The following is a 10879-nucleotide window of genomic DNA, read 5'->3' as shown; positions in this document are numbered from 1 at the left end:
AAAGTTAAATCCTCTATGGCCCTTATTCAACATGCTAGGCTGATGGGCATGTAGACATTTACAGTGGACCCTTTGTTCCAATCTTAAAGAAAGCAATATGTGGTGACATCTTCATGTTCAACAACTTTCTGTCATCTCTGAAGAGATCATTTTCTCACTTTTCTTGCTTTTCAGAGGCCAGAGACTTTACTCACTACATAAATGTATTTGTATTATTACATCTTCTGTTCAGAGTCCTGATAAAAACTGTAACCACAGCTCACAACATTATCAAACAAGCTTCTTACAGAAACCCCGAAAGATTTACTTTTAAAGAAGAGGTGATAATATAGTGCAAACAACAGTCATATGTCATAATGTAACAACTGAGTTAAAACATTTAGAACTAAGTTTCAACAGGACATAATTCAGCTCAATAGAAGTTACATATTCTTTCTTTCCTTTAAAATGGTTGTTTTCATAGCCTCCAGAATTGGTTTTACATGGTGGTCTATAACTGTTACTTCTTTGTAATGAAAAGTATCAACAATAATTAATTGTTCAACCACTTGCATCATAAACATTAACTCTAATAATATAAGTGAAACTTAAGTTCTTCAGATTTAGAGCAATTCTGTGAAATTAACCCTGTTGGATAGTAGAAAGGAGTCATCAGTGCTTCTGTTGAAACTTCTGTACCTTAGTAAGAATAATAAAAAGGCCACAAGGTAAAAAGGCACATAGAATTCTGTAGAAAATATATTTAAATGAATCAGAGAGTTGCTAAATAAAGAACAAGGATGTGAAAAAAAGTACCAAAATTCCAATACTGGGAGTTAGATTTCTTGTTTCAGTGTTATTAATATTGACCTTAATAGACTCCTGATAAAAATCATTACTTTTAAAATCCTACAAAAAGTAAAACTTTGTTGGAAATAACTGTTCACTTCCTGTTCAAACAATAAAAATAAATTAAACAGTACGAAAACATTTTTCTTTTCAGTTCATAGTGTCTGAAGTATAAGAGAAACATATACAGCATAAATAAAATTCACTGTAATTACCCAAATTCTTGCTTATAGGACTAATATATTTACACTCATACTGAAGTTTGTTTCAGAGTTTTTAGTGGAGTTGCAAACTTTCTCAGCCACAGTGAACTATTACCAATCACATTTGGAAACGTAGAGACAAGCCAAGACTTTCACAAAAATGCTGAAAAACAGAAATGCACATATTCAAAAATATACCCTTAGAATAGTGTAGAGTACCTTTTATGCTTCTTAACCTTACCAATGCCCGTGGAGTAAAAGTAAACAAAAAGAATTGTATTGTTTCTAACGCTCTGTAGTGATATTTAATTTCTACCTTAAGTGTATACATTTTTAATTTAGAAAACTATTTATCAAGTTCCATTTGATCTTAGAATTATGTTAAGTCAACCAAATGATACACTTTGCCTTCTTGATATATTTCATCTTGTTCCTCTGTCTCCATCTATCTAAAAGAGAACACATGTGAACAAAAAGGCTGCAGTAATGCAGTTCTACTCCTGCATATTTAACTGTGATCTTCATTCAGATCAATCCAAAGTCTCTTGAATGCATTTACTTGCAAAACTAATGTTTCCCTTCAAATGGGAAAATCCTTTATGTCCTCAGGTCTTCATGAAAAGATTTGCCTGCTGATGCCAGAAAAAAAAAAAAAGAAATTAAGTTTACAAGTCTTGCATCTCTTCATCCAATTGGACAGTCTGGAGCTTGGCAAGCTCTTTTTTGTCTGTTTCCAGGTCTTCACAGACAGTCTCAACCATGCCCTCTAGGACATACTTGGATTTGGAGTCCAGCATCATTAAGTTGCTTGTTGCTTTGCTCTCAGAATTTGTTAAGAAATTCTCTTTTATGTTAGCTACTGATTGCATAACCAGATGATGTTCTCTGACAAAATCCTGGTGTACTGTAGGGGAGGGGTGACTCACCTGGGCTTCAGCTGTGGGAACTATTTCCCCAAGGGCAGCCTGGGTCATGGGTACTGATAAGAGATCTTGACCAGTAATAAGGGAGCAGTTCTGAAGAGTTGCATAGTTAGTGTTGCTGACAGATGTCACAGTAGATTTGCTTGCCACAGGTGCAGACATTGGCTGGCTATCAGCAATGTCAGGGTTTAGCTCAGTGGGGTTTAGTATGGTAGGGGGAGTCAGGGAAAAATTGTGAGTTGGGGATACATTAACCAAGGAGGAGGACAGTGGGTGGAGGCCACTTCCCGAGATACTTTCAGAAGACAGGTTTGCATTTACTTGTGCATTCTGATTGACAGGCATCAACTGAGAAAACACCAGGCTCCTCTCCACACCCTCCTGTTTAACAGATCCTATAGTCTGGCCTGAATTAGGAACAGTGTATACCACTGCACTGGGAGCAAGAGAGCTCAAGAAAACCTTTCCTTGCTGGACTGTGGCGGACTCACTTGTAAATGTGCTCCCATCTGAAGTGCTTGAATTTACTGAAATATTACCTAAAAAAAAAAAAAATGAAGTACAGATTATCATTGATGGGGCTGATAAGGAAAGAAAAAAGTTATTTTTTACACACATGATTTTTCTCAGGTTCCGTAGAATCACCTTGGGCACTTAAAACTACAGATTTCAAGACTCCACTCCTGAGAATCTATCTATCTGACTCAGTAAATCCCAGAACAGGTGTATTTTTAACTCCTTGAGTAATTCTGGTGATGAAGCGGGAGCAAGAACTACTGGCTTAGAAATCAAATGTGAAAAAAAAAAATGTTGTTTCCAAGTTCTAATTTCAGTGAAGTTTCTGGTTCAGTATTACTGAGACTTGATATCTCTCAATTAGTTGATAGTTATTGCTCGCTCTGCCAGTTAGAACTAGAAAACAAAAATGTGAAAGAGAATGCCTTTGTTCAGGGCAAGCTCAGTAACTGACACAAAATATAAACGGAAATGCAGAAAATACCACATAAATGAGTTACCCTGGGGCTTACAGTTAACCATATAAACCTGTACAGACAAGTTGCAAAGTTTCACCAAACTAACCATAAAGTCAAGTCAACAAAACATTCAATAGTTTTTTTTTTTTTCCTTTTGTTGTGCTAGTTCTGAATTTTCAGTGTTGTAGTTACAGGAAGAATTAATGATAATAATGAAATGTGCTTTTTAAAACACAGATTAACATAAAGAGCTAGAGCTAATGCTTCTGTAAAAGGTTTGTATCTTTTGAGACTCTCATTATAATGTTCTACAGAGACCAGAAGTAGTAAAAGAAATATAAGTAGAAAGCTGAGTTGTTCAAATCAGCTAACTCAGAAAATGCAGACAAATTAGACCCCCCCCCCCCAACTCACACCATCAAATAAAACCCTTTTCTTTCTGAGTCTTTTCCTAGGCACAGTGAAATAATGGCAATTATCTTGCCATTAAAGGAAAGGTGGACATGGGGGAGTTTTGTGACAGAATAATTCAAGCAGGATGTTTACCCTGATCTTGGATTAGATGTTCAGTAAACTCTTCATTATTTTGAGAAAACAGCCTAATGTTAAAGGTAATTCACCTAAAACATTTCCCTCCTTGAATTAATAGAATAACTGTGATTACGCTGCCACCTCTATTGATAAATGTATGTCACAGGGCTGTTTATATGTCTTCCAAACATTCTTTTTTTTTTTTTTGCGGTACGCTGGCCTCTCACTGCTGTGGCCTCTCCCATTTTGGAGCACAGGCTCCGGACGTGCAGGCTCAGCGGCCATGGCTCACGGGCCCAGCCGCTCCGCGGCACGTGGGATCTTCCCGGACCGGGGAACGAACCCGTGTCCCCTGCATCGGCAGGCGGACTCTCAACCACTGCGCTACCAGGGAAGCCCCCCAACATTTTTAAGCACCTTAAATGCAAAGGAATGGCTTTAAACAAACAAAAAATGAAAACACTTTATTTGAACTTAAGAAAAACATTTCTACATATGTTTGAGCTCTTCTCTAACGTAAATCTTTGTTCCAGGTCAAACGAACTAAAAAGGCTTTAAAATTCTTGTTGACTACTAAACTGTAGCAAAAGACATCTGAAATAGATGGTTACTTTGTTGTGTGTATGCGTTTGTGAAATTGTTTGCCAGTGTATTTGTGAACAAAATGATTCATTATTTTTTGATAGGGCTATATATAACATAATAGGTGCGACATTTTCCCAAACTGCTACGGAATATAAATAAAATAATATTTCTAAGTGTGTAGATATTATAAAATACATAGATGAAGGGGGAAAAGCAGATGTGATCTAAAACTTGATATTTAAGTATAGCTGCAATTGAATTATAAATTGAACAATCATTTCAAAATCAGTTAAAAAAAACCCAGTTGAGAAATGATATAGGTACAAAGTATAATTTTATAATGATGCTTAAAAAAACCCTTTATTTACTCAGATTATAAAGTGAGCAAAAGAAATAGAGATTCTGCTTTTCTATATAAATTTCGTCTATAGAAAGATAATCTACCTTGTCTAGCCATTTTTAAGAAAGGCTTGGTATCTGTTTTGAGAAAGGCTGAATCCCCAAATGCTTTACTGAGAACTGCAATACACAGTTACTCTAAGGGAACGTTGTTTCCTGGGCCATCTGGTTAAACTTATGTCTTCAACTCACCCAGACAAGTCTAAGGATTGACAGCTCTGTCATTTGATCTTAGCTACTTTAACTGAAAATGCTGTTCTTATTCATATTAAATGTCCCATTTTAAGAATTAGCTATTAGTTTGTAATAATTTTCTATGGTAGCACTTTTTTAGTTTATGTGTGAGAAGTACTCCTGCTTTTCTTCTCCCCCAATGTACATACCATGCTTTTTGCTCAAATTTGTTGTCTTTAAAATGTTACCTACTATTTGGAAATTTCCTAAAGAGAGAAAAAGGGTTAGATCCACATTAAAGTATTGTAAACTAAGCACTTTGGCTCTCCCTGTGGTTTTCCTATTTTTGCCCTGTGTTGGATAGTGACTAAGCTTAATCCTTTCCATAGCCTGGAACAATGAAGAAATAAATAGCATGCTGCAGGACTGTCGTGTGTTACTATACTACCATTTTACCTAAAGAGAAACAAATGAACAGAATGGAATTTACTGCACAACAATTCTTCCATTAATGCCTCAAACAAACTGAAGTAGACCATAGTTGTGGAAACAAGAGTTGTGTATAAATTGAGGTGTTTTTTTTGGATAAAACCATTTTACAGGAAGCTGATCTTTAAGGCAAACAGTCACTTATTTTGTTTGGGTAAAAATTTGGACTTTCAGATTTGCTTCCAGGAAGGCAAATATGCACTAACATCTCCCACTCCTGAATTTTAGCAGCTCTGCAACCTCCACTGCCATTCTAACCATTCCTGTTTCTACAGAGAAACAATGACACAGAGCCATCCAGATTTGCTTAAAGTCATTGAAGAACTGGCATATCAGCCTCAGGTTTCCCAAATTTCAGATCAGTGCTTCCTTTAGCAGATGCCTGAGTAAAGCCACCAACATATAAAATAAGGCTTACAGTTACCTCCATAAATAAACCCACACATTTAGGGGGCAAGTATACATGCATAGCAACAGACAATCACATACTCCTCTGTTCTCCCTTTAGGTCTGTTAGTCTTACTTATAGGAGGAACATGAATCAAACGCAAATGATCCAGTCTCTTTAGCTCGCTCTTCTAAAACTCCTTTTGGTCAAATAAAAAATGCTTAGGTGAAGTCTACACATTCTTACCAACTGCTTGACTTATTTTGTGTTCTAGCAATATTATTAATTTTTAATCTTAAAATGTCAAGCAGTGGGTTATTTTGTAAGCACCGATTGACTTAGCATATTTCTATAATTGTAGAACTGGCAGGACACACTACGAACTGTATTTTTCCATTCAGTTGTTGGGAAAATAAAAACCCACCCCCATGATGCCAGGGAACCAAGCAAGCTGGATATTACATGGATGTTGTGAAGAAAGAGGAACAAATCAAGGCTATTCTGCAGCTGTGGCAGCCAGTAAGGTACCTGAACAGTAACAGCAATCTATAGCTCTCACCAAACGCGTCATTCACAGCAGCTGGCTAAAACATTCACTGGTGCATTACGGTACCAAACCAGACTTTTACCTTGTGAAGCTGCCACTGAAACAGGAGGCAGCTGCAGTGGAGAGAATCCAATGCTCCCATTAAGGAACTGACTGCTTGCTCCGGAATTGGGGATCTGGACGATGCCATACTGGTTAATTTGCACTGGTGTGGTAAAAGTCACTACAGAACCTCCATCCTGGGAAGCCACTGTTTGAATACCTTCTCTTTTCACCTCAGTGCTGGGTATCAGCCCTGGGAATGACACAGGAGCACTGGGGCTATAGGAGGTGGTGGCTGCTGAGTTAGTTGAAGAACTCTGGAGAACTTTGAATTCCTTCACATCCTGGGAGGTAGACCCCAGTATGTCAGTCATGGATATACCATTGCTCACAATGTTTGATGCCATTTTTGGTGGGTTCAGTGACACTGTCTGTGTATTTCCCACACTTAATCCATTAAGGATAACTCCATTGGGTCCCTGAATGAAAGAATTACCATTAAGGAAGACAGGTGAAGTACTGGCAGGTACCAAACTTCCATTCAACAAAACTCCAGAAGAGCTTAATGATATTTTAGCATTTCCAATTTGTTGCATATATACTGGCTCCATGTGACTGGAAAGGCTGAGGTTGGTGACACCATCGGATGAACTGGAGAGTGGATGAGGAGACAAATCTTCATGACCCTTGCTGGATTCATCTTCAGTGCTAGGATTGCCATCCGACTCACTGTACAGAGGAGGAAATCAAGACATTCAGAAAGTCATGGGAATGGCAACCTATATAGTGCCAACTGTTTGGAAAACCAGCCTCTAATCCCATTAAAGGTAGTGTTTAAGGAAAGCACAGCAGTTAAGTCTTCTAGTCTTGTTTTAGCTCTGAGGCCTTTCAGCAGATTCTGACCAGGGCATCTGAGAAGAGGAAATCTCATGTCTCAATAACCTTTACTAATAATAAGTTCAGAGAAAGTCCAGAGGTCTAAAAGATATAAATTCAGCTAATAGGATTTACAGAATTGTCTATATGTTTTTATAGCACTGAAGTTATTTATTACTGTTAAATATGCTGCTACCTATACCACAGAAAAAAAAACTCATTAAAGGGGTGGTCAGTCATTTCTGTTTAGGAACTCTTTCCCTTCCCCTCAAACCAATTCAGATTAGTGTGATTTTGGAGGTAAATGAAACTGTCAAAGGAGCAGGAGGTGGGAAGTACTCAGTTTTGTCTGCCAGTTAGTTAACAAGAGATCATTTTCTCACCTGCTCCCAAACTTCTACTCCACCAGACTGACAACTGTCTCATTCAACAAAGTGGCTGTCTTGTTGTAGGAAAGGCACTTTCAACCCAAGAACTGTTATGTGCAGTCGCCTTTGAATCCAAAGAAAGCCATAGGGGCCTATTTAACAAACACCATCCAGTGCCCTGGTGAGGTGGGAGGGAAAGGGTGTGGGTCACTCAGTGGCCTTGTACCTTTCAGACCCCTTCCCCAGCACCCTCAGTCCTTCTGTTCTGTTCCAAACAAGACTGTGTTCCTCAGTTCTCCGATTTGGGGGTAAATACCAAATCTGGGGAGGGGTAGTGGTGGGTGTTTCCCATTTGGTCGGAGGCTGGGCCGGGGGAGAAAGGATGGTAGGACAGAGGCAGTTTGGAGCGCGGCGGGACTTGGCCCGGCAGAAGATTCGACATCTCTGCAGTGCCCCGAGGTCGGTTCGCTTTCATGCCGAGGGGAGGGGATTACCCCGGACTGCGGGGCCAGGAGCGCAGAAGGCGCTTTGATTTACGAGCTGAGGCTGAGCCGCCGTCGCCGTCTGCGAGGGTGACTCACCGGGGATGCGGGTGGGAGGTAGATCCGGAAAGGGGCCTCAACCAGGCAACTGGGCTGGGAGCGGGTGTGTGTGTTGGTGGGGCGAAGCAGGCTGAGTGTGGCTGAGGAGACGCGGGGAACGCGCCCGGCCAGGGAGTGGAGGCTCCAGGGCAGCTGGCCGGCGCGCCGCGCCCGCTCCCCACCCCCCTACCCCCTGCCCATCGGATTCCGTCGCCGACAGGATCCGCTGCCTCAAGTAGGCACGGGGACAGGTGGCGTGGAGTTACCAAGGCGCCTCCTCTGGGTCGCCCCCGCAAGTCCGCGGAGGGGTGCACACAGGTCGCAGTGCGCGTTTTGTTTTGGTTACCGCGAGGCCGGGTTCGGGCACGGAGCCTCCCTCCTGCCTTGGGCGAGAAACGGGCAGGAGCGGCCCGCGGCGGGCTCTGGAACGCGTCGGGTGATCACCTTCTCCCCGCCGGGCCGGGCTCCCCGGCTCCCAGATTCCTCCCCTGAGCAGAACCTTCGAGCTGCTTTTGGATTCTTTCTCTCCTTTCCCCGCGGGGCTGGCGACACCATCCCTTTCGGCGACCTTCTCTTTACTTTGTCCAACAATACACACAGACCAGGTGTCTGACTCAGGAGGACGTACAAAAGAGGAGGAAAACCCGGTATTTTCTACCGGTTGGGAAAAAATACCTGGCAGTCAAAAAGTTCAAACCCGCCAGGGTGGGCGCTCAAAGAGGTGCGGAGTGGATAGCGCCCCCAGTCCTTCCCTGCTGTCCGCCTGGTGCCAGCCTGCCCCCAGCCCCAATCACCACACCGAGAGGGAGCCCCGCAGGGTTCGGGGGCCGGGGAAGCCGCCCTCTAGCCCCACCACCCCGGCGGCGCTGAAATTCGATCCGAAGGAGTTCGGAATCAGGTTTCAAAACACCGCAGAGCCGAGCCGCACCAACACCCCACAGTTGCCGCGGCCGCGAAGGGAACCACAGCGGGCAGGGTGAATGATTAACTCTGTCATATAAAACCTCGACGTCCCCAGACCCCCTTCTGCGCTTCCAGACCCCACCAACTTTCTTCTCCCTCCGGAGCGGCCACGGCCACCTCCAGCGCCTGCCTGGGGCAGCCGAACCCTGGGGGTCCGGGAGCGCGTGCGCGCGCCGGGCCGGCGTGACCCCATGGAGGTGCAGACCCCGGCGGGCGCTGGCAACCTCCGTGGGCATCGGGCGGCAGCGAGAACTGCCTTTCCGGCGTCTACACACGATCCTTCGCCCGGTCAGAACCGGGGAGAGAGTGGCAACTTCAAAGCCAGAGGGATGGGGGTGGGAAACCGGGCAGCAGTGACCAGCCGAGGTGGGGGCGGGGACTGAGACCTAGGCGGGCGACCAGAAACTTCTGGGGGGAGGTGGGGGGAGGGTAAGGAGCAAGGTTCCCCCGCCCCTCGCCGCCGCCACCCCCCCTCCCCCAGCCGGGGAGAGAGGTGGGGGGCGGGGAGAGGTGGGCAGCCGGACCAGGCTGGTGGGGAAGGTAAGCGCCATGTTTGCAAGCACTTGGAGGAAAAGAAAGCTGGGAAGGGGGTTGGGGAGAGGAAGGGGGAGGAGGAGGAAAGTTGGCGCTCACCTTTTGGACTGGGTCTCAGAGGGGTTCCGATCGCGCTGCCGGCGGTTCTTGAACCAGTTGCTGACCTGGGTGAGGGAGAGGCCGGTGATCTTGGCCAGGTGCCGCTTCTCGGCGGGCGAAGGGTAGCGATTCTGCTTGTAGAGCTCCTTGAGCGCGTTGCGCGACTTCTCCTTGAAACAATACACCGTCTCCTCGCCGTCCCAGATGGTGCGGGGCAGGGGAAATTTCCTGCGCAGCCGGTACTTGTCCACGGCGCCCAGCGGCCGGCCGCGGGCTCGCTCGGCCTCGGTGTAGCGCGCCTTGTACCAGAGCTGCTGCAGCAGCGGGTGGTTGGCCGACTCGAAGCTGTGGCTCTCGAGGATGCTGTAGAGCTCAGGGTAGATGCCCTGGTGGAAGGCCACCAGCGCCCGCGCCTTCAGCAGGCTCTCGTTGCCACGTAGCAGGTCGCTCTGGGGCAGGGACCACAGGAACCGGGCCAGGCGGTCCAGGTTGCCCCCCTGCTGCAGCGCCTCGCACACGCAGGCGACATGGTCGGGCGAGAAGGCCAGTGGGGTCTGCGCGGCGGCGGCGGCGGCGGCGGCCGCGGCGTGGTGGTGCCTGCCCAGAAGTTCCGAGTGGAGTTGTACCTGATCCGCCGCCGCTCCGGCCGCCGCCGCTGCAGCCACTGCCCCTTCCTCTCCGCTCACCCTGGCGGCGGTGGCCGCGGCGTCCCCCGGCTCCAGGGGGAAAGGGGCTGGAGCCGGGGGGCTCAGCCCCGCCGCCGCGCCCCCCGCCACTTCTCGGGGCGCCTCCTGCCCTTCCGAGGCGCTTTCCATCCCATTCTCCTGCTTGATGTCCGCCGCACTTGCAATCTGCCCGGTGGGGGAGGAAGAGGACATTTTTTTTGTTGTTTATTTTCCTCCCTCCCTCACTCCCTCGCACTCTTTTCCTCTTTCTTTTCCCCTCTCTTACTCCTCCTTCTTCGTGTCCCTCCCCCCTCCCCCCCTCCGGAAAGCCCACTCCCTCCCTCCCGGTTTCGGCTGGATCTGGCCGATCAGGTTTCCCCCCGGCCACGCAGTCACCATTAAGATAGCTGCTAGAGCAAAGTAGTGTAAAAGGATAGCTGCTTTCTGCCGTTCCCCCAACGTGACTCCTCCGGTTGCTGCATACTATATGGCACTGGCGGCCCGGCCGGCCCGGCCGCGCCACCTCATTGGCTATTTCACATTCAGAGGGAGGAGGAGACACCGTTTCTATCCCTGTCGATCACCCGCCTCCCACTCCACCCCTTGCCGTTCCCTCTTCCCCTGACCCCCAGGCACCTATACCTGAAGGGAAACACCGACATTCTTTTCAGGCCCTGCTCCTGGGCGGGAACATGCCTAATGTGGCCTGA

General features: G+C 46.2%; 1 protein-coding gene across 1 annotated transcript; it reads right to left on the bottom strand.

Moving 5' to 3' along the window:
* Window positions 1-1696: 1696 nt before the first annotated feature.
* Window positions 1697-10498, bottom strand: SIX4 (SIX homeobox 4). Its single transcript, XM_060003425.1, has 3 exons — window positions 9505-10498; window positions 6124-6812; window positions 1697-2493 (listed from the first exon to the last, which is right to left on the bottom strand). Exons 1-3 carry the CDS (start codon window positions 10380-10382, stop codon window positions 1697-1699), a joined length of 2364 nt encoding a protein of 787 aa, XP_059859408.1. The 5' UTR covers window positions 10383-10498.
* Window positions 10499-10879: the final 381 nt, after the last annotated feature.

This window comes from Delphinus delphis, chromosome 2 (assembly GCF_949987515.2).
Source record: "Delphinus delphis chromosome 2, mDelDel1.2, whole genome shotgun sequence".
NCBI lineage: Eukaryota > Metazoa > Chordata > Mammalia > Artiodactyla > Delphinidae > Delphinus > Delphinus delphis.
This window is presented reverse-complemented; position numbering and strand designations above follow the sequence as displayed.